The sequence below is a fragment of the Dama dama genome, chromosome 24 (assembly GCF_033118175.1).
Source record: "Dama dama isolate Ldn47 chromosome 24, ASM3311817v1, whole genome shotgun sequence".
Lineage (NCBI taxonomy): Eukaryota > Metazoa > Chordata > Mammalia > Artiodactyla > Cervidae > Dama > Dama dama.
The window spans coordinates 27,227,395-27,252,144 of record NC_083704.1 but is presented as its reverse complement, the minus strand read 5'-3'; the positions used below and the strand labels follow the sequence as shown (position 1 = coordinate 27,252,144).

The following is a 24,750-nucleotide window of genomic DNA, read 5'->3' as shown; positions in this document are numbered from 1 at the left end:
TTTTTCAAAAGGACTCAGTGGATAAAATACATTTCACTCTGGGTCTTCCTTCTGTCTTCAGCTTTTTCTTCTACTATGATATTTCAGAAAGAAGCTATATATTGGGAGCTAAGAGGTCATCACGGAGAAGGCAATGGCACCCCACTCCAGTGTTCTTGCCTGGAGAATCCCAGGGACGGGGGAGCCTGGTGGGCTGACATCTATGGGGTCGCACAGAGTCGGACACGACTCAAGTGACTTAGCAGCAGCAGCAGCAAGAAGGTCATCTACCTGAGGTATCTGAGAATCCCACAACTTTCTACCTCAGAGTCTATTTCTACCCCAGGGCCTACCAACTCAAGAGTTTGAAAGAATGACATTTATCAAGGAGCTGTATCCCTAGAGCTGAACTGCCTGTACTTCCGGCTCCCTCACACTGAGGGCAGTAAGCAGGAACGATGTCGAAAACGGAGACTCGAGAATCCCATCTGAAAAACTGGGTTAGGAGAACAGTTTTCTTGGGCTGTTGAGACGCTGAGTCCTGACCCAAACCTTTCTCCGCCTCCAGGGCTTAAAGTGTTACTCTATTTTTGCTTGAGATAATTATTTCTTTGCCACCCTGGAGACTTGCTGACCGACTTGCAGCTCTGTGGTTTTTCAGTCAGATGGTGGCTTCAAAGTATGTCAGTCCAGGACCGCGGAGAACATGAGTTCTATACCCAAGGCCTAGCTGTTACAGTGGCCACTTGGCAAGATACCAACTTCTCTGTGAGGCAATCTCCGTCCTCATGATGGCCTACTCATGAGGAAGAACAATCTGTAAAGGTTACACATCATGAGATTTGTAATAGGACTGTCAAAAGGGGAAAGAATGACAGGAGGGGACCCTCTAAAAGGCCAAATGAGGATGACAAGAGGCCACTTATTATGAGCCTTCCAGAGACTTCCCTGGTGGTCCAGTGGTTAAGACTTCTCCTTCCAACACAGGAGGTGTGGGTTCAATCCCTGGTCAGGGAGCCAAGATACACATGCCTGGCAGCAGAAAGACCACAACATAAAACAGAAGCAATATTGTAACAAATGCAATAAAGACTTTAAAAATGGTCCACATCAAAAAAAAAAAAAAAGAAAAGAATTTTAACAGTGTTCCATGACGTAGGCACAATATTTGGGTCTGTACATTGATTCTTTCTAGTCATCCTATTTCCCTTCCAACGGATTAGAGTTCGTCATACTCTTTTATAGACAATGGACTTTGAGTTTCTCTTCAACATCATAGGAACTGATTTTGAAATGAAAGTATCATCTAGGCTAAGACCCACCAGTCTCACCTGTGTAGGACAGTAGAGTCGGGCCCTTCTGGATGTCTCCAGTTAGCACCTTTCACAGGTAACCACCATGGAGCAGCTGCAACCTCAGAGCAACACAGGATAAGCTGAGGTTAGCTCTAAAAAAACAGATTTAGTCCATGCAGAATAAAAAAAAAAAAAAATCTCACTTAAGGTCTTCAACTTCCATGAAATTACCAAATCATTCTTCCAGAATATCAAAAATATGTATATGTAATTAAATCTAACCAAAAAAAAAAAAGCATTATCTCAGGAATTCCCTGGTGGTCCAGTAGTGAGGACTATGCTCCAGGTTCAATCCCGAGTTGGGGAACTAAGATCCAGCAAGCCACATGTGCACCCAGAACAAACGACCAAAAAGGCAGTGTTATGTGGCAGGTTAGATGGCAGGGGGCTTTGGGGGAGAATGCATACATGTACATCTAAGGTTGAGTCCCTTCACTGTTCACTTTAAACTACTACAACATTAATCGGCTGTACCCCAATACAACATAAAAAGTTTTTTAGAAAAGGTATTACCTCGCATCATAAAGCACCGCAGTGATTAAACAAATATGTATCTAAATGGTGTATCTTTCCAAGAATCTTAAAAAGACACACTGCTAGCTAATGCTCTATAATCTCTAACAACTGGGACAGCTGGTACCGCTCTGATGTAAAAGATGAGGAAACAGCATTAATCTTACAACTTGGTGCCAGGCTGAAGGTCAACCAAGGTGGTAGGAGACTGAATACAGAGCTGGAGTGTGTGCACAAAAGATCCTGGTGAATATCCAGCCCAACATGAGCTGTGTGGCTCTGGGCAAGCCCACTGCTTGTCTGGCCCCGAAGTCCTCATCTGTGAAATGAGAGCAGCCTCCCAGGCTCCCACCGCAGACTCAGAGCAGGGTGACTCTAAAAGGACTGGGAAGTGCTCAGCTCACGTCCTGTTCCCAGGACCTTAACTCCCGCTTTACAGCTCTGTCAACCCATATACCAACATCAAGTGGGCCTTGTTTTGTTCATTTTCATTCATTTGTGCTTTCTCTTTGTGTGTCTGACTCTTTGCAATCCCATGGACTGCAGCCCGCCAGGCTCCTGTGTCCATGGAATTTTCCAGGCAAGAATACTGGAATGGGTTGCTATTTCCTCCTCCCAACCCAGGGATCAAACCCACATCTCTTGTATCTCCTGCATGGGCAGACAGATTCTTTACCATTGCACTACCTGGGATTGTTTAGAGATTGGTTAAAAACGATTTTGGAGTCAGGCAAAATGAGATTTGAATTATGACTCTGCCATGCAGAGGGTAATAACCCTTGGCAACCTCCCTACTGAACCTCCCTACATCTGTTTCTCAATTGTAAGATGAAAACAGTAACAATGCCTATCTCAGAGATTATTACGAGGAAACCAAACATACACCCAGGGCTTAGGACTATGCCGAGCACTCAGCAAGCACTCAGTAAAGGGAAGCAGTCAACCATGGACCTCATGGCAATCAAGGAGAGAGTTACCCAAAAAAATTAATATCATCAGTGATGCTAATACTAAGTAAAGAACAGAAGTTTGCAAATGGTTCTTCTGCTGTAAAGCAGAACGGACTCAAGGTATCCCCAAGACAATGCTGCTCTCAGTCCTCTGCGTCCTGACGAGCCGGAAGAGATGGGGGGGGATGTGTGCCCGGCTAACAATTACAGCAATCACCGAGAACACCAAACTCCGTTCTTGTTCTTTTTCTCACATCAGCACAATCAAAACATTCACGGTATTCCAATCACAATTTGATGGGAAAAGCCAAATTCTTTTATATCTCAATGAAAGAGGCATTATGTCCTCTGAGGACATTACTGCAGAGTGTTTTCTCTTTCAGAGAGCAGGAGAGGTGAAAGGCAGGGCTTCCTCCTCTTTCTTCTGCAGCACTGTGGAAACTTTAATCAGGGCGGGGGGTGGGGGGGGGTGTTCTCGCTGACTACACTGTTTGATATTTGCCACCAGGGAAGCCCATTTAAGTGCCAGTGACAGGTAATTCATTCCACATCAAGGGAAGACGAGCAGAGAAAGCTCAGGACATCTCACTCTTAACATTTCCAGATCTTCAGAGATCACTCACCCAATTCTACCCAATTCCCAACACTAAGTCACCAGAAGGTTCTATTTCTCAAATGAAAAAAAAAGAAGAATTTTTAAAAGGCAAATATGGCAAAATGTTAGCCTTTGTTAAATCTGGGTGGTGGAAACTAGAATGCCTATTTTTCTTATACCCTATTGTGTTTTGAAATATTCCACCATTAGCAACTTTTTTAATGGATTTACTTATCTCTTCTACTGCTGATGGGTATTTGGGCAGTTTCCAGTTTGAGCTACTGTGAATGGTGCTACCTCTGTGAACATTCTTGGTAGCTCATGACTCAGGAAATATGCAGAAGCATTCCTGCTGAGAGCACGCTGTGGAGTGGAATGGCTGGATCCCAGGGTACACACATGCACAGAGTCAGTAAAGACAGCCAAACACAAGCCTTAATGGCAGAAGTCCTCCAAGGTTCCCAGCCTTCTTCAATTGGGAAATTCCACAGAGTTGGCTTGTGTGGGTAGACCTGGGGCAGCTGCCCCTGTGGCCTCTGAGTCCATTCCCTTTTTCTCTCTGTTTCCCCTCAACTCACTCTGGTCGCATATATTTATTGTGTGCCTACTGTCTGCCAGGTTCCCTTTTGAGGAACCTCATTCCTAAAGGAAATCTTCAACTCCCAGAATCCTGAGAGTATGACTTAAGACAGTTGGTATATTGAGAGTTTCTCAATTATTTATTGTACATATTAATACTTATCTTACATGGTTAACTACTCACTTTATCTTCTTCCAAAAATATCTGTAAAACTCAAATTGGTGGGTCCAGGTACACACATCAGTGCTATAGTTCCTACTCAATTTCTTTCCCATCATATACACACACTTTTCTCATTTTCCATATCTGCTTTCCAGATCTCTTACTGTCATTCTTTCCTGAAATCTTTTACATGTCTTAATAACCCATCCAATACAGACCATCTCAGCACTACTGACTTACTGGGCCACATAATTCCTTGATGGAGGGGGCTGTTCCGTACACTGTAGGATGCCCCGCAGCATCCCAGACCTCTCCCCGCTAGACGCCAATAGCATCCTACTCCCCACCCAACTATGAGAACCAAATTACGACTCAGCCAGAAAACATATTTTGAGTCACTTCTAATGAGGTGGATGAGCCTAGAGCCCATTATACAGAGTGAAGTGAGTCAGAAAGGGAAAAACAAACATCATATATTAACACATGTGTATGGAATCTAAAAGGATGGTACTTATCAACCTATTTACAGGGCAGCAATACAGAGGCAGACAGAGAGAACAGACTGGACACAGTGGGGGAAGGAGAGAGTGGGAGGAGTAGAGAGAGTGGCATGGAAACATACACATTACCGTATGTAACACAGATAGCCAGTGGGAATTTGCTGTCTGACCCCGGGAGCTCAAACCCGGTGCTCTGTGACAACCTAGCGGGGTGGGATGGGGTGGGAGGTGGGAGGGAGTTTCAAGAGGGAGGGGCCATATGTATGTATGGCTGACTCATGTGGATGTATTACAGAAACCAACACAATATTGTAAATCAATTATCCTCCAATTAAAAAACAAATAAATTTTAAAAAGAGATAAAACAAATAAAAAAATTGTCTCCACACTCATGAAGCCCCAAACTAGACAAAGCTTGGGGACCTATGAGAGGAACATATGACACCCCCGCCTATGAGAAAGACTGTAACTCTACATCACAATGGTCAGATGCAGAGTCAGGAACCACTTTCGCACCAGACACATGAAGAAGGAAAGGTAAGCATCGGAGTCACCCACAACAGAGGACTTAGCTTACAGGTAGTACATCACTCATCTCAGCCAAGTTGGACTGGGAAAGACATCCTTTCTAGACAAACATACAACAAATCCCATCCGATGTCACCAGATAACTTCTTCCAAATATCATTGTTAACCATATTTTAAAAGACCCGCTCTTGAACTCCTGGTCATGTCTTGAAAATAAATGCCATTCTACTATGTTTAGTAACTTATGAAATAAGCAACTTTTTCTGCTGCTGCTGCTGCTAAGTCACTTCAGTCGTGTCCGACTCTGTGCGACCCCATAGACGGCAGCCCACCAGGCTCCCGTCCCTGGGATCCTCCAGGCAAGAACACTGGAGTGGGTTGCCATTTCCTCCTCCAATGCATGAAAGTGAAAAGTGAAAGTGAAGTTGCTCAGTCGTGTCCAACTCTGTGCGACCCCATAGACAGCAGCCCACCAGGCTCCTCCGTCCATGGGATTTCCAGGCAAGAGTACTGGAGTGGGGTGCCATTACCTTCTCCAGGCAACTTTTTCGAGTCATACATAAGCCAGTTAAACAAGGTTACACTGCAAATTCTAACATCTATGATTCCTTTGAACAGGAAGAGTCTTCAGATGTGTTCTTTCCAGAGTCACAGCAACAACATGAGTGGTCTGGCATCTGTGATAAGCCTCATCCTACAAAGAGAAACTGTGGGGGCAGTGGATGTGGTTGCCCATCTACACATTTTCTCTTCAACTGAGACACTTCTAGTTGAGTTACAGCACTCCCTTACATCCAGGGAGAAAAGGACTTTACTTGACCTATTTCCAGTCAAACCATCTCCATAGCAACTGTCTTGGGTTTAAGTTGAAACAGCTGTACCAGACAGCCAGCAACCAATTACAATGTAAATAGGATCCGTGTGAGTACTGACGTCCCCTTGAGACATGGACTTCAGAGGGCAAAGACATCTTTTCCCACCTCTCCCTAGGGACATAGCCAGACTTGTAGTAACAGCTTAAAGAAAAGAAAAGAAAAGGGGGAAGACAGCGACGGTGCCTTTATTTTTGCCAGAAGGGGTAAATTATGCTTCCTATACACACACAGCCCAGAATAAAGTCGGCGCAGGAAAAAGACAAAGCGCTGTGTTAATATGCACATTCAAGTGTAAAAATGTCAAGTTCACAACTTTACAACTGTTCTCTTAAAAATTAAATGCATTTAGACAAGCAAATTAAAAAGATGGATATTTTTTGAAACGCAGTATAAACATGACAGTTACCCCTATAAAAACAGCCTGGGAGAATTTTTCAACTGGCACCAGTGAACAATAAGAAATCACAGATCTGTTCAAATTCATGAAGTATAAATAAAACTGGATGAGAATCAAATGCAATTGAAGGAGTCAAGTGGAATAGGAAGCACACAATGAGTAAAATCTCTTTCTTCAGCACCCCATACAATTTGTATTTTCTACAATACAAATGTAGAAAATTGAGAAGTAAGCTTGAATAAAGAGTAAAAACAAATTCATCATGAAAATAGATAGGTAGTCAGGTCTGACAGCTTATTTCAAATTAAATCCTAAATCAGGTACCTTGACTACTTAATAGAATGTGTGAGGGAGAAAAATGCATGCTTTTTCATAGAGTACAAATATTTATGAAACTTAAGGCAGATCTGAAAATGTTCAACATTTTTGCTCCAGTTCTTAGTGAAATTCCTCATTATAGAATTCACTGCATTCCTGAAATACCACTTTGTATGCTCTAAACATTTATTACATGTCCTTAAGAGAAAAGCAGAAATCCTAGAGTGTCACTTGTTATAGACAATGTATAAAAAATGCATAGAAGATTGTTAGCATCCAAGAACCCTTTAAAAGTGAGGTAGCTGACTCACTCTCCATTGAGACCTGCAGAAATACGGCGAAAGTAGATTTGGGGCTTTTTATTAAAAATTGTTTATTGAAGTATAGTTGATTTACAATATTGTATTCATTTCAGGTGTATAATGTATATGCCACTAAAGATTATTACAGAACAGTGGCTATTTTTCACTGTGCTGTACAACATAGCCTTGTTTCTTATCTATTTAGCTTCCAGTAGTTTGTATCTTCTAATTCTCTACCCCTATCTCGCCTCTCCTCCCTTTTCTCTCCCCACTGGTAATCATGAGATTGTTGTCTACATCGGTGAGTTTGTTTCTGTTTTGTTATATATATCGGTTTGTTTCATTTTTTAGATTCTACGTATAAGTGATAACATACAGTATTTGTCTTTCTCTGACTTATTTAACTTAGCATAATGCTCTCTAGGTCTGGGATCTGAGGCTTTAAGAAAAAAATTCTAAAAACAAGAGAAAAAATTTTTTATTTTTTTAAGTAAGTTTTTATTCCTTTAGGCAAAGAAGCTTCTTTGGCTTCATTTAAGCTCCTTGAATTGCTACTGGCTTACCTACGAACCTTTCTAAATGTCTAAAACAGGGAAATTACAGAAAATCTGAATGATATTTGATTGGTACTGTACTTTGTTTTCGTGGCTTACAAGTTCTGAGGCTTCTGAGAAAAAAGGTCAAACAGAAGACAGAATACAGAAAAGGCACCTAAGAAGCTCTCCCAGCCTGGCTGCATGCTTAACACAGGCGAGCTTACAATGCCACCGGGTTTTAAAGGTGACAGGATAGGGAGGCCAACTGTTTAAATTCCCTAATTTTAAGGATGGTAAAATAAGCCCTGAAATGTGGCAGGTAGTGGCAGAGCCAGGGAAAGAACCCATAGCCGCGGATATTCAACTTATAAGTCTGTTCTACTACCCAGGCTTTTCCAAAAGCTGTTTCCAGAGTCTTCCACAAGATGTTAATAGCTAACAGCTATGGGCAGCAGGGGACAGGTGGAAGGAAGTTCCACAATCAGAGCAGTCCATCCAGCCAGGAAAGCACTCGGGTAATCAAGTTAAACTAGTTTTTTTAATTGCAGAACTTCTCAAAATCTTTTAACTGCTTACATAACAGTCATGGTTAAGTTCTGAGCAACAGGAGATGGTCTTTGAGCCAAGTGTCTGGTAGGTTCCAATCCTGACTGTTGACTACTTACTAGCCATGTGACAGTGAGCAAGTTACTAAACCTCTCTCAGTTTGGTTTTCTCAATCAGCAAAGTCAGCCTAGTAAGAGAACTTATCAATAGGCTTACTACAGTGTGGATTTAGCATAAGCATTCAGAAAACAAGTATGTATAGCCAATGGTACAAGAGAGCTGAAGAACTCATTTACAATGCTATTCATTCATTCATTTATACATTCAGTAAACATGTGATGAGTGTCTGTCCTATGCAGCCCTGTGAGAGGCCTGGGGCATGGAGAAGCCAAGCACAAGATCTAGGGGTGAAGACAGACAAATAAGCAGATGAATTCAAGGCTGTACTGCATGCCTAAGGACAGGCATCCAACTAAAGTCAGGGGGTGTCACTCTGCAAATGTGTCCCACAGGAGGGGAGGAGGAGCAAGTGAGGCAGGACGGGTGTGAGAAGGATGCTCCACAGGAGAGGCTGCCTTTATTACACGCCTACTTCATTGATCTGCCTGTACTGTAAGAGTACTTCACTTAATCCAGAAAAGCTGAACATCAACTTTTTCTGTGAAATAAAATACACCAAAGATATTCAGAACCTTAGACTTTGAAAGACGCCCAGAGGACACCTGCTTTCAACCCACACCCAACCAAAGACATCCTCTCTACAGTATCCCTAGGATGAATATGCAAGGCAGGATGAACAACAGTCCTCATTTAACCAAGGCAGTCCAGACGTATACTTGTTATTCTGGCATACTTAAGAGCAACCCATTTTTATTCTGAAAAATATCCCAATGTGGACCATAAATTACAATGGTCACTCTACTCGTAGATGATACCCATCTTAGCTTCAACAATTTAGCGGAGAGACATCACCTCCCTGCAGGTACACACTCAAGCTCAGACCATTCTAACCAACAGAGGTCTTCATCAACAGTGGAAGAGAAATGCCTCCAAAGCCCTTTATCTGCTGGCACTGATCAGGCTCCAAGCATCACGTGGAACAAGTCAAATTCTCTTTGGATCACCTTGCAGACATGTGTAGAATAATCATAATTCTTTCACCTCTTAGTCTTCTTTAGGTTCAATCACGTATTCACCCTTCCCCAGGCTCTACCATCTCAAGTGAAGGGAATCACAGCCTCCCCAGATGCTCAGGCCAGTACCCAGGAGTCATACTTGAGTCCTTACTCTCCTTTGCCCCCTCTGCTCTCAGATGCCCAACACCAGACCCTTCTCAGCATCTCTCCCCCTGCCAGCCTGCTCCACAGCCACATCATGTCACACCTGGCCTCCGACAAAACACACGCAGAGGTCAGAGTGCTCTCTTTAAAATGTTAACTAGGGAGGCTTCCCTGGTGGTCCGGGGGTTAATAATCCACTTCCACTGCAGGGGACACGGCTCTGATCCCTGATAGGGGAACGAAGATCCCACATGCTGGGGGCAACTACAGAAAGCCCATGTGCTACAATAAACACCCAGCATGGCCAAACTAAAATAAATTAAAAAAAAAAAAAGTTAACTAGATCCAGCGGCTTCCAGATGCACTAAAGAACAAACCCAAACTTCTCTGAGGCTCACAAAGTCTAGGTCATCCACCTGCTGCTACTTCTCCAACCTAAGCCTAGCTCCCACCCCATTTCCCCCTGTTTATCACGCCCTCATTACTGGTCATGCTGGGTCCTACTCACCAATTAGGTTTCAGCTCAGGTGTCACTTCCTTAGAGAGGCCACCCCACGACCCCCCACATAAAAGAGCCCAATCCCACAATACATAACCACTCTTTCCCCCATTACTCTGTTTTATTTTATTCACAGGCCATTAGCATAGTTAGTTAAAAGTTCACTTGTGTAGAGTGTGTTTCTCCCTAGAGCTATAACTCCCAGGAGAGTGAGGACTTACATTCGCAGTACTTGGAACACTGCCTGGTGCATAGTATAAATGGGATAAACATTTATTTAACAAATAAGCTCACCTGTTCCTGAGGCTTCCATGGTTTCCAAACCCCTCCCCACCGTGGGTGACCCTCTGCTGGATAAACACCAACTAAAACTTTAGTGTTTCAACAGGACATGCTTTTATAGAGAGGGAGAATCAGCCCTTGCCCTATGGGTTTTGCAAAAGGGTCTCTGATGGAAAGGTACTAGGCTGGTCCTCTGGTGGCGCTGGTGGTAAAGGACCCACCTGCCAATGCAGGAGACACAGATGTGGGTTCAATCCCCGGGTCAGGAAGATCCCCTGGAGCAGGAAATGGCAACCCACTTCACTATTCTTGCCTGCAAAATCCCATGGACAGAGGAGCCTGGTGCGCTAAGTGTGGGGAGTCACAAAGAATCAGACACAACTGAGTGACTAAGCGCGCACAAGCACACACGCGCGCGTGCGTGCGCACACACACACACACACACACACACACACACACACACACTACCCTTAAACATTTCCACACACACAACCTTTAAACATTTCCGAGAACTGAGACAAGCTATTTCCCCTCCTGGGCCATGGTTGCCTCATCTATAAGAGGAAAGTTCTTCACAGATGATTCTGAAAGTTTCATCCATTCTAAATCCTCTTTTTTTGCATAAGTTTTTCCTAAAGCTGCATATCCCCTGGGCAGAACTCCCTACCTGACAGTCTTTGTCTCACTGTGGAGGTTTACAGCACAAATGCCAACACCTGGGAGGTAGGAGATGCGAGAATCATCTTTATTTTCTAATCCAAGTCAGACCTCAAAAGACCCACGACTTGAAAAGACACTTAAGAACCTCTTAAAGAGATATTTGAAATCTGAGCCTTTGGGAGCCCACCGTGCCTCACTAACACTCATTCTGATCAGGGGCCTTGTTTTAGAGCTGGTTGGAATCAAATACTGTGCCCTGTTATCCTACTTTATTGGATTCTCACCTTCCAGGGTTATCAATTGCTTCCTGAGTCTACACCACATACTGACTCCCAGGACAGGCAGACAACCAGCCTTTTCAAAACCAGACATAGAACACGGTTGTCTGACCATGTTCTCTTCTTATCCAATCAGCCAACCCTGGATCAGACTTCCTGAAAAACTCAGTTTTCTGTGAACTCACCTTCACCCTGTTGATCAAATCAGCATTCTCATGCCAAGAAAAAGCTGCCTTTCCAACATGAGACAGGTCATACCAGGTCTGAGCCCCGCGGCTCTCAAAAATGAATGCTCCCATAGAGGATACTCAAATGGCATTCGTTCATTTTTTGGCAAATATTTATTAAGCCTTTATTAAGTGACAGGTATTATGCTTGGGAGATGGTGAATAATACGGGAACAGCTTCACCCACTGTCACAGGACGGTTCAGGTAAAGAAAAGGGCATTCAACAAACACCTACACAAATAATGATGAGTGAGATAAATAATGTGAAAGGAAGGCATAAGAAGCTGTAAGAACAAATAAATGGAAGCATCTCAATCTGGAATGTTGGACAACAGACAGGCATTTCAAATGGACTGCCCAGAGTAAGTTTAGCTGAAACCTGACCATGCAAAGCTGAATATGGATAGTCAAAGCACCAGGACATGGAAGGCACTCCACCAGAGCTTTGTCCTAGCTGATCCCCAGGTTTGTTCTTCCTCACTTGAAAGGCTTCCCTAAAATGCCTTTTCCTCACACAGGCATTCCCTGATCACCCTAACAAATTCAGCTTTGCAGGCATCTCTGCCTACTCCTCACCACTTCTCTTCATCGGCACTGCTGAGGTACTTCCACTTCAGGATGGGATGGACTTCATATACTCTTACTCTTTTTGATAAATTTTAAACAGATGATATACGTGTTTTCATTCTTGTTTCTCTAATATATTTCATATTAAAAAGTCATAATTCAGAAAAAAAAATAACACCTAATATTGGTTTGAATTCAATGCTACTACAATCCTTAGACTTTGAGCAGTTAAAAGACAGGGAAGATAGCTTTCATCCTAGCATTCCCAGGAAGAGTACAGTACCTAGGTGACAAGAGGACATTTCTGATGGCTTGCTAAACAAACAGGCTACATTTAAATCCAGAAAGGAGATCTTCAGACAGAGGAAGCTCAGCTCATTTCTTCTACAAGTCAAAAAACAGACCCCACTGATGGATGGCAGACAATCAAGGAGGCATGAATTCAAATAAATGTCACTATATACACCCAAAAGAACTGAAAGCACAGTCAGACACTTGTACACCAATGTTCATGGCAGCATTATTCATAATAGCCAAAAGCTGAAAACAAACCAAATGTCGACTGACAGATAAAATAAACAAAATGTGGTATACAGAAACAGTGGAATATTATTCAGTTTTAAAAAGGGAATGGAATTCTTTTTTATTGACGTATAGTTGATTTACAATGTTGTATTAATTTCTGCTATACAACAAAGTGATTCAGTTGTACATATAAATACACTTTTTAAAAATACTCTTTTCCATTATGGTTAATCCCAGAATACTGAATATAGTTGCCTGTGCTATACAGTAGCCTTTTGTTGTTTATCCAGGATTGAAATTCTGATACATGGTACAACATAATCTTAAACACATTATCCTAAGTGAAATAAGCCAGTCATAAAAGGACAAATATTGTAAGATTCCTTCTATGAGGCACTTAGAACAGACTAATTGATACAGATACAAAGTAGAATCAAGGTTTACCGGGGGCTAGGGGAGGGGAAAATAGGAAATTACTGTTTAAAGGTATAGAGTTTCTGTTTGGGATGGCGAACAAGTTCTTTAAGTGCATAGTGGTGATGAGGGTTGTACAACATTGGGAATGTACATAACTTTAATGAATTATCCATTTAAAAATAGTTAAAATGGTAAATTTTATGTTACATATATTTTATCTCACTTTCCTACCAAAAAAGATGTATCACTTGTATATTCCTCTAGCCAAGGACTCTGAGATAATCCAAGAAGATTTATCCCATGACAGCAAATCCTTTGAAAATATCACTGTAATTTGGTACAATGCTATATGCGGCAATGCCAATTCTTAGGAATGGGCAAAAGTAAAGCAAAGGAAATTTAACTAAATTTTCAATTAGGCCAAGCAAAGAGACAGTCCATCTGAAGAAACCAGAGCAACATTTACTAAAAGGCTCTTTATGTGCCAGACATTGTACTACTAGGTGGTTCTATGAACATGACTTCATTTGATCTTTACAATACTCTACTAGGTAGGCTCAATGGACATGAGTTTAGTGAAAGACAGGGAAAGCCTGGCATGCTGCGGTCCATGGGGTCAAAAAGAGTCAGACATGACTTAGCAACTGATGACAACAACTAGGTAGGCATTTTTTTTTTTTAGGTAGGCATTAATATCGCTATAAGAAATTGATTAACAAGTGAAATGAGATAAACCATACTAAAAAGGATATTTTTTAAAATATTGTATACACATATCTGAATCATTTTACAGCAGAAATTAACACAAGATTGTAAATAACTATAATTTTTTAAAAAGTAAAATTCTAGTTAGAATGAAGAAAAAATAATTAAGGTGCTACGCTAGCATGAAAAGGAGAACAAACACAGCTACAAAATCACTACTAGCGGTAGACAAGGCAAAACTTCTGATTTGTACTTAACCAGGTTACCAGGTTAACTGCCTCAAAAAAAAAAAGTCAACATTCTCCAGAGTATTATAACAGGATCCAGAGACCCAAAAGTGAAGGGAAAAGAAAATGAACAGGTGCAAACCCCAAGATGACCCAAATGTTGGAATTATTGGACAAAGACCAAAACAGCTATTATAACTATCAGCTATGACATAAAGGTGAGTGCTCTTGAATTGAATAAAAAGCTAGGCATTCATTCTCAGCAGAGAAACAGGAGCTATTTTTTAAAAAGGAAACTTCAGAATTGCAAAATACGGTATATGAAATTCACTGGGTAGGCTTAAGAGCAGAATGAAAATGACAGAGAAAACAGGAAGCTTGAAGACATATCACTAGAATACTAGATTATATCACTAGTGTATAATCTAAAAACAGAGAAAAAAAATTTTTTTAAATGAACAAAGTCTAAGGAACCTCTTCAATAATAAAAAGTCTAACACTAGCATGTGGTATCCCAAAATGAGAGGAGAAATTGGTGTTGAAAAAATATTTGGAATAATGGCTGGACACTCCACAAAATATGGTTAAAGACATAAATTTACAGACACAAGAACCTCAACAAACCCCAAACAGGATAATCTCTAAGAAAACAATGTCCAAAAGCATTATAATCAAACTGCTAAAGATAAAAGATTTTTGAAATATCTTGAAAGAAGTCAGTAAAACAAATGACACAATACATATGAGAGATTAGTGGTTCAAATGTCTATTATTAGAAACCACATGAACAGAAAAGAGTGAGACAATATTTTAAAGTCACGAAAGCAAAGAAGTGTCAACCCAGGACTTTGTATCCAGTGAAAACATCCTTCAAGAATAAAGGTAAAATAAACACATTGCAGATAAACAAAAAGTAAGAGAATTCATCACCATAAGACTTGCTCTAAAAGAAATGTGAAAGCAAGTTTTTTCAGCTGAAGGGAAATATGGAACTTTAGGAATAAAGGAAGAACAACAAAAATAGTTTGGGTAAATGGAATAGATTATTTTCTCCTTTAAATTATAAAAAATATGTATGAGTGTTACAAGCAAAATGTTGGGCTTTCTTTCCCATTTACAAAGATGTACTTTCTATATATAAAAACTATAATACAGGGAGTCGGATAAAGGAACCTACATGGTAAAAAGGCTTCTATAGTAAGTCTTATTATTTTTTTTTTATAGTAAGTCTTAAAATGTTAACTCTGTAGCAGATTGTGAGGAGTTAGGTGTGTATATTCTAATTCTTAGAGCAACTTTAATTTTATACTTAAAAATTAAACTTTAACTTTATTTTATACTTAAAGATACTTAAATTACCTTTCAGTAATGAAGCAAAATATATTTGAAAACTAAAAAAAAACACCAAAGATATAGCCAAAAGCTAACAGAAATTAAAATGAAATATACATACTAAGGTATACAGTATAAAATATATACATATATTTAAAAAATAACCATATTAAGTATACACAGTATAAATATACACACATACATATATTCACTCAAATGTGAAGTTAAGAGACATGGAAGACTGGGTGACTAACCAACATCTACCTGGAGCCCCAGAGGAAAGAATGGAGAAAAAGGCAATACTCAAAAAGATCATGCTTAAGAATAATCCAGATATGATTTAAAAACACTTGTCCTCAGATTCAGGAAACTCAATGAAACTGAAGCAGAGAAATGGAAAGAAACCAACATCTAGGCAAATCACAGTGAAACTGAAGAATAACAAAGACAGGAGATCGTTTTAACAGTGGGCCGAACTCGATGACCTACAGAAGAACAGCCACAGAAGTTCCTGATGGCTGACGTTTTAACAGCAATGACAAAAATGAGAAGACAGCGAACTAAACCCTACAGTGTACTGGGAGGAAATAACTGCCAACTGTAAATCCTTACTTAGCTCAATTATCTTTCAGTGTAAGTGTTAGTCGCTCAGTCGTGCCTGACTATTTGCGACCCCATGGACTGCAGCCCACCAGGCTCCTCTGTCCATGAGATTTTCCAGGCAAGGATACTGGAGTGGGTTGCCATTTCCATCTTTCAGTAATGAAGCAAGATATATTTGAACAAAATTAATAAAAAAAAAAACATTTACCAAAAGATGTCCTTTAGGCAGAAGAGACTTTTTTTTTTATTTGAAAAAAAGAAGAAAAAGGAGAAGCAGTCTTAGTAATTCTGAATCCTTAATGAAATTGGCTTTCGGTTGAAAAGATTGTCTCAAAATAGCTTCTCATCCTCCTTTTTCAAGGACACTTACTCAGCAATTTGTTTCCTTAAACTGTTAACAATTTTGAAAGTATTAAAGCACAAACAAATAGTGATCATTATTTCTCAGGTTCCCACCAAGAGGAATTGTTTTTTCCCATCTCACTGCTATTCCTCTGTCAAAGATTTAGGAGATACATTAATGACACAAGTGTAAAAATGAAACATACTCTTTAGAAATTATATATTTTAAAGACCATCTTTTTAAGGTATTTTAAGTTATCTAGAGTAAAAAAACAAAACCCCAAAAAAACAACAACAAAAGCTAGCCTTAATCCCTTCTAGGATTTGATATCTATAGTTTTTAAGACACTGTTTTAAATGAAACATCCAAGTAATAATCACAAGTAGGTAAACTTCTGCACACACATCTACTCTGTTTCTCACCATTAAATTCACCATTTATCTCTACAAGAAAACCCTGAGAGCTAGACTGATGCTTTGACTCTAAACGTTATATATTAAAAAACTAACAAACCCAAGAGGACAGCAGCACCAGCACAGTTTGAATCTCTCCAAGTCGATGTGTAGAACCAGACACAGCACTTAGATAACCACTAGATAAAACACCCAAATCCTAAGCACAACATGCACAGCCAATCTATGTGACAAGGTACCTTGACCAAACCAGAACACAAAGATGCAAAGGAAAACTGCCAACAGCCACACAACCTGCACGGTCGTCAGGGCTGGACAGGAGAAAACAGAAGAAAGCAACAACTCATCAGAGCTATGATGAGGAAAACCCCAAAGCAGCCAGCGGGTATCACCAGAAAGCAGAGAATTACAATGTGAGGAAGCAATGAAAACGGGAATGGAGTCTGCCCACTGTGGCCTAAGTGCGCGTTAGGGACCCGTGATGAGAAAGTACAAAGGCCATTGAACAGTCTTGGCTCGAGATTTCCTGACACTGACCTGCTAGGGTCCCTTCCAGAACAGAGTCCCTCACCAAGGATAAAGCTGCGAGAACAAAATCAAACACTAGAAAACAAGGGACAAGAGAGAAAAGGAGGAGAAGGAGTGGAAGGGAAGAGATGCAGGAAATTCTGAGCAAACAGGAGATCATGTTTTTGAGGCCCATGTGAGCACAACTGAAGATAAAGAGTTCTTCAAGTGACAGATGCTACCCTGGATCACGCCTTCTTCTAAAGGGTAAGTGGTGCTCAAAACGCCGTGTCAAAATGAGGTCAAGGGCATTAAGAAAATGACTCATGAGAGAATAAAATAAAACAGGATCAGCAAACTCAGATGAGGTAGATAAATCAAGAAATAACTAAATCAAAAGAAAAGGCCATTTCAGAAATGAATACAAGAATATCTAACAGACAAAGAAGATGTAAAGGAAGAAAAGATTTTAATTAAAAAAAAAGAGAAATGATTCAAAAGAAGTGATAAACACTGAAATTGAATCCTACAAACAGATATATTAAGAGTTCCTAAAGAAGAAAACAAAGAATGTTTAAGAATGTTTAAATCCACAGGTTCATGACTTTTTTTTTAAAAAATGTGGTGATTATAAAAATCTACATTTCTGCTAAAATGATACTGAACTAAATACACACATACCAATGAATATATATAAAACTGTTAAAACCAGATGAAGGTAAGTGGGTTGTGTCAATTGTCAACTTCCTGTTTGTGAAATTGTTCTATGGTTGTTCAGGTGCTAGCACTGGAGGAATCCAGGGGAAGGGTGCATGAGATATCTATATTATTTCTTACAACCGCATGTAAATTTACAATATTCTTTAAATGTTTAATTAAAAAAAAGGAAATCTAATTGGTTATTTCTGGAGAGTAATAGGGGACCGCTTCTTTATTTTAAAACTTAGTAAAGAATCCAAGCATTTACTCTATCTTTCTTGTATGAACAGTATCAACAGTTAAGAAAATAGCAGATGAGGGAACCACCTCTTTATAAAATCTCAATTAATTAAAAAAAAAACTATTATATTCTCAACGTCTTCCAACTCCCAGTGAACTCGTGGATCTTGACACTGAGCAGTAACAGCAGGTAACGTTACAAAAAGAGAGAAAGATATTATGTGCCTGGTGGTATAAGAACGTGTCACTATCTGAGGTCTTGCAATGGGATCAAAACATGAATCTGATCAGGTCTATGGATCCAGACACCACTGGCAGGAAATGCACAGGACAGAAAGAAGAGCTGAGGTGCAACATGAGAGGGCAATCCAGAAAAAAACCCTGGATTCTTTCACAGATAAATTGTTGGGGGGTGCGGGGGGAGGGTGCGGCAGACAAGGGCCAGGGGCTGGGGAGGAGCAGGATAATGGAAGGGAAATCCACAGATGATAACAGTCTTAACTTAGTCAAAAAAAAATCTTAAAAGACACAAATTTGCTTTAAATGGGCAGGACTAAACATTGGCAGTCTTAGGGATACACGCCTGCTGATAATACTATAAAGAAATGCAGAGAAGAATCTACTTTAAAAAGCAAGATAGGGACTTCCCTGGTGGTGCAGTGGTCAATACTCCATGCTTCCAATGCAGGGGGCACAGGTTCGATCCCTGGTCATGGAACTAAGATCCCACCTGCTGCATGGTGCGGCCAAACAACAACAAACAAACAAACAAAAAAAAAAACTTTAAAGAAAAGCAAGATAGTGGCTACTTCAGGGACAGAGTGGGTGGTGATCAGGATGTGGCACATGGTTGGGGTCGCTAGGGCAGGTGGCAAAATTCTAATTCCTGACTTAAGACAAGGTTACAATGATGTTTGCTTTAGAGTAACACAGTAAAATGACACAGTTGATTTGTGTGATCTGTATTTGATTTTTCTTTTACAATGGAAAGGCTTTTTCTGAAAAGTTATACCCCTAGTGTTTCCTGTCATGAGAGAACATTTACGACATTTAAAATAATTAATTTAATTACATTTATTTTAAAGAATTATATGAAACATAATCACATGACCGTAAACATCTAAAACAACTACATGAAAGTTAATAATCTTATAAAATAATTACATTTAAAATATACATAAGAGTAAATCACATTAATAAATCCCGGCCAGCCAGTGAAACCTGGGGAAGGTTTTGAGGCCTATTTTTTATGTTAAAAGGGGGATTAGCAAGTACTACTGAGCTTTAGGGGCTTCCTTGGTGGCTCAGCTGGTAAAGAATCTGCCTGAAATGTGGGAGACCTGAGCTCGATTCCTGGGTTGGAAAGATCCCCTGGAGAAGGGAACTAAGAATCCACTCCAGGATTCTGGCCTGGAGAATTCCATGGACTGTATAGTCCATGGGGTCACAAAGAGTCAGACACGACTGAGCAACTTTCACTTTCACTGAGTTTTAGTGACAAGCAAACACTCAGATGAGACTTTCTTCTCAACTTAATCAGGTCTTATAAGAGCCCTGAGCCTGAGACTGTGTGATCTTATGTTTGGCCACGTACCACCTTGATTCACCTGCTTCACGTAAAGTCACCTTGTGGCCCATCTCCTCTCCCACACTCGTGGAAACACCAGCTTAAAAATAGGTCTAGTGCATGAGGGTATGCCAAGACCTAAGAGGAGGCTGAAAAAACAAAAACTTAGCTCCCTCAAATCACCAACAGGTTCATTTCACTCATTCCAGCCCTTTCTAAACATGATTAAAAAGGTTTGCTTTTCCATTATGAGCACTTAAGTGAGTGACCAATACTATGACCAGGTAACAGCTGCTTATCCTCGTCCTAGTTACCAGTACACACACTTCACTGTGGACTTAACAGGGCAACGGCAGAACCTAGTAATAATCAGTCTTTATGCCTAAAGCGCTCAGAGCTTCTCAAGTGACAAGAGGCCTTGTATCTGAAAGCGCAAAACACAAAAGTGCGTGCCCTCCCCCATCTACACTTCCTATCGCAAAACAAGACCTGACAGCCTGAGCTGTTCGCTCATCAACACTAAGCTAGTGTGACCCCAAACCCCTTTAAAAAGGCGGGCGCAGGGTATATCAGATAACATAACAGACTTGTAATGTAAACTTGTAAAGAAAACCTTGAGATTCAGATGGAACTCAGTTATGTTTTCTAAAACACTGGGACTTCCCTGGTAGTTCACTGCTTAAGACTCAGCATCCCTGGTTAGGGAACTAAGATCCCAAATGCTGCAAGGCAGCAGGACAAAAAATAAAATAAAAAATAAAGTAATATGAAATATATCCATAAAGGAGACCTGATTCTCCTATAAAATGGCTTGAGAGCAAGTCTGGTTTTACCTCATCTTTCCCCCTCATCTCCCCCAGGTTTTCTACATGAGTGTACAGAAAGCCAACTCAAGCCAGGATGGTTAGCTCACAAGAGAGAATGGTGATGCCAACACATAAAGACGAGATTCAGGCAGGAGTTGAAAGGGAACCTGTATAAGAAAGGAAGATTAGTGCTGAATTCCTGTCTTCCAGGTCGAGGTCTTATTCAGTCTCTCTGGGGTCAGCTAACCCTGTTTCCTTTCCTCTCTCACCACCTCCTTCTTCTGCATCCTCAGCCCTGTTTTGTAAACCCTCAGCTTTCCAGCTTACCTACCCTCCTTCCCTTGTACATTTTTTGCCTTCTCATGAGACAGATAAGTAAATATATACTCAAACATACACAGACGGTAAAGAATCTGCCTGCAAAGCAGGGTTCACCCCCTGGCTTGGGAAGATCCCCTGAAGGAGGGCATGGTAACCTCCTCGAGTATTCTTGCCTGGAGAATCCCATGGACAGAGGAGCCCGATGGGCTACAGTGCATGGGGTCGCAAAGAGTCAGACACAACTGAGTGACTAACACTTTCACTTTTCACTTTCACTTCAAATATACACAAACCTACTAAAATGTCTGCAACAGAAACCCTGAGCTCCCCTCACCACACAGGTGCTTCTAGAGGCCTCATCCACTGCTTCCATGACTCCCCAGAATCCCCTCTAAAAGAGGGTTCACCCTGGATGGTAAGGACCAGGTTCTGGCCTCAATTTCCTGTGATCATCCAGAGCAAAGGGCCCCTTTCATAAATGTTACTCTGATCACATGAATTCACGAATCCTTTAAAAGGACGCTCTCTCTCCATACCAACACCTGATGAGACCAAGACTTTAAGAACAGAAATAAATTGAAGGAAAAAAAAAAAACCACATTTAACCCTCCATTCTAGAATGGAGGGTTATAAGTAAAAGAAACCCAGAAGTGTTTAAAGCCCAGGTAAGCTTCACTTATACTCAGGTTCACAAGATAGTAGCTCAAGTCAGATTCAACACTTTAGACATTATCCCAGGTTTGTGTTATTTTCTTCAAGACATGGTGTCCTGGTCCAGAGGCCTGTCCTAGGGGAAAATCTATAGCAGGAAAATGGTGAGGTATCTGGGGGAAGGGGAAGGGCTTGTAGTTTGGATTTTTCACCCAAGCCATTTCTAATGAGCAGTAGAGAAATATGAGAGCCTATTAAAACATTACTTACTGCCTGCTGGATGTCAGACTTCACCTGCTCACTCAACATGCCTTCAAAAACAAAGGAGTCACCAAACTTCTCAGCCTGAAGGAAAGAAGGGAAATAAAAATCCAGAAAAGTTTGCAGAAACACATTTCACAAGCGCCATTTTCTGTGTACGCTACTTGAGTAGTTCTTCTTGTCCAAATGAACTTAATTTTATCATGTGATCTCCCAAAGGATTCAGAAATGACATTAAAGCATCTGGCTTCCTATTAAAACAGGTTAGTGTCACTTACAGAGCCCATTTTCATTTTAGGCTCATGTAGCTGATAAGGATGCAGACTGGAACAGATTAGCTTTTGAGCCTGTGATTGTCTCTGTTGATGGAAACACATCTCCCCAAGTATTATAAATGACTTTGGAAAATAACAGGATTCTTTACGTATCAGATCACATATCAACCTTTTCCTTTGTTCTACTCCTGGAATCTAGCTAAAAGAAGCAAATGGCACTATTTGCTGATATTCTGACACATTCTAGCTCCACTAAGAATTCTAGCTCCATTCTAGCGCCACTAAGGCGTCCGCTGTGCTGATAAATCTCAAGTGGCCAACTTGAATACCGGGCGGAAATCTGTATTTTAATCATTTTTATTTAATGTTACTGTCTCAAGTCTGTATCTACTTGGTTTTCTTTGCTGCATGTGGCCCCAATCAGCCAATATGCAAAGTAGCCTCTTGGTTTCCATGATTCTACTCTTCCGGTTTTCTTTCTCCTTACGGATTCTTCCTACTCATCTCCTGAAATGCCTGGGCTCTCCTTCTAGCCCCTAAAACACTGTTGCTCCCTGGTGTTCTCCCCTGCTCCTCTGATCTTCTTACTCTATTCCAGTGGCTCCTGGGCCCTGTGCAGTTGAGATCAGCTGGCAAACTTATTGCCTCTACACATTACTGCTCCCCAAGCCCAGAGCTTCTGATTCTGGAGGTCTGGGGTGAGGCAAAGGAACCTGCATGTATGAACAGCTACGCTGGTGATTCTAATATAGGTGGTCTAAGAGATCCCACTTGAGAGGCACGGACCTGCTGCCTCTGGCGATTTCATCATTTTAACCACTGCCAGCACTTCAAATGATGCTCAAATCTCTACCTGCATACATATCCTCTCCTCACTAGATGAGAGTAACTGCCTACTACATCCCTGGATTTCAGGCCTTATGAGCGCCTCAAATTCTTTTTCCTCATTCGAGCTCATCAACTTTTATGCATCCCAGTTCTTCTTCCTGTATTTCCTTGTGGCATTACCATGTCTAAAAACCTGGATCACTCCCTCATTCAACAACACTGATCAAAGACCTAACAGATGCCTGCCTTTGGGCTACATGACAGAGATGCAAGGTCAATATTACACAAGCATGGACTCTGACCTTAGAGCACTTATATATGGAGCACCTTTAACAAAAGTCAAGTTGAAAAAAGAAAGGAAGAAAATAAGTACAACTTTATTTGACATTGTAAAGTGGAGAGTCTTGAGAAAAGTCTCCTTTTGAGAGTGGGCAGAGGAAGCCTCCCTGAGAAAAATGAGATGACTCAAGAAGGAGAAGGAGACAGCCATAAAAAAGGGGGAAAGGCAGGAAATTCCATGCAGGGGAAAGTATGGGCTGTGCCCCAAAGATGGGAGAGAGTGTCCAGTTTGCAAGGAACAGAAACAAGAACAGCAGGATCAGAATGTGATGAGCAATGGAAATGTGTTGTAAAATGAAGCTGGAGAAATGGAAAAAAACAAAAACAAACAACTGTAAAGTGCCATAAAAATATGGAGTATTTTATCCAAAGCGGGGCTTTAACCCTTTTTGTTCCCTAGGCCCTTTTGGCAGTCGGGTGAAGCTTAAGAACCTCCTTCTCAGAATAAAACGTTTAAGTGTATAAAACAAAATCAACACAAAGAAACTGAGTTATATCAAAATAGTCACAAAAACAAATGTGAGCTATAGTAATATATACAGGTGTGTGTCTATAGGTACATATCTGTCTTTTTTAATTTTTTAATATATTAAATAAGATCTAATGGCAGGTCTCATAATTATCATTTCTAAGGTGGAGATGAATACAAGTAATTTTAAGATTAAGATCTCTACGATAAGAATAATGTGACACAAAGTGCCTGTGATTTCTGCTGAGGACAAAGTCACAGGCATTGCTGCCATTTCTGTACCACACTGTCTACTTCCTAACTAAAGGACATGCTCAATTTCAGTTAGAGAAATCCAGATGTAGTATTCCGTCATCCATGCTCCTAGACGCCCTAAATTCTACTCATTCTGTCTAATCTCGATGGAGAACCCTAGTCTATGGGAAACTTCCTGCCTCAGAAGCCATCTTCTAACTTCAGCAGACTATTGAGGAACTTGATCTGAGAGTATTCTCATGAAACAAAAAGAACAGAAACTTCTCACTAGGAATGGGGACAAAGAGGCAATCACTCTGTATATTTTAGGAAATGCCAAAGAAATGCAAAAACAAATTTGGAAGTTGTCTTGCTTTCAGTATTCACTCTGAATTTTTTTTTTTTTTTTTTTGGTAATAAAAAAGATGTTCTACCCTGAAACAAAAGCAAAAACAAGGCAGGGACTCCACACACTGAAGGCAAGGGAAGACTCTTTTGGTAAGAAAAATGGGAAACCTACATATGTATAACAAGGATATCTGAGACACTCAGAAGCTTCCATCATTGAGAAAGCCTCCCTCTTCCTAGGACCACTGAGGACAAACATCCACTTTCAGAACATCGCTCTGTGATTCAGCAACCACAGCAAATGCTGGAATTGCCAAAGGAAACCTTGTGTGTCATCAGGCACTGGAATAAAACCACAAAAATGAGAAGCTGCACTTCTTCATCTATCACTTATGAATTATGCCATGCTTCTGAAACAGATGAACTATAATTTTTTGAGAGGGAAGGGTAGCCTTACTTTACATGCTGTTATCTCAAAAAGCCCGAGTGGACAGTGGCACTCTTGGCATGTTACAGTACTGACGCACTCAAGCATCAAGGTTAAAAAGACAGGTGCTGGGGTCCCACCGGCAAGGCCTGAACCCCACCTCACCACTAACCAGCTATGGGACTCAGGGCAAGCTGCTTTGATAATCCCCAGTTTGCCACCTGAAAAGTAACCTGCCTCGCTGGATTTCTATGAAAACAAAAATTAGATGAAACATATATAA

General features: G+C 40.7%; 1 protein-coding gene across 2 annotated transcripts in view; it reads right to left on the bottom strand.

The window, feature by feature from the left end:
* The window catches only part of SUMF1 (sulfatase modifying factor 1), an 86,040-nt gene that overhangs the window by 49,223 nt on the left and 12,067 nt on the right, over positions 1–24,750 (bottom strand). For both annotated transcript variants that reach the window (XM_061128047.1, XM_061128048.1), the window contains exons 3-4: positions 21,557–21,631; positions 1,311–1,393 (exon numbers count right to left, since the gene is read on the bottom strand). In XM_061128047.1, the coding sequence (XP_060984030.1) occupies positions 1,311–1,393; positions 21,557–21,631 (158 nt within the window). The remainder of the gene's footprint in view (positions 1–1,310; positions 1,394–21,556; positions 21,632–24,750) is intronic.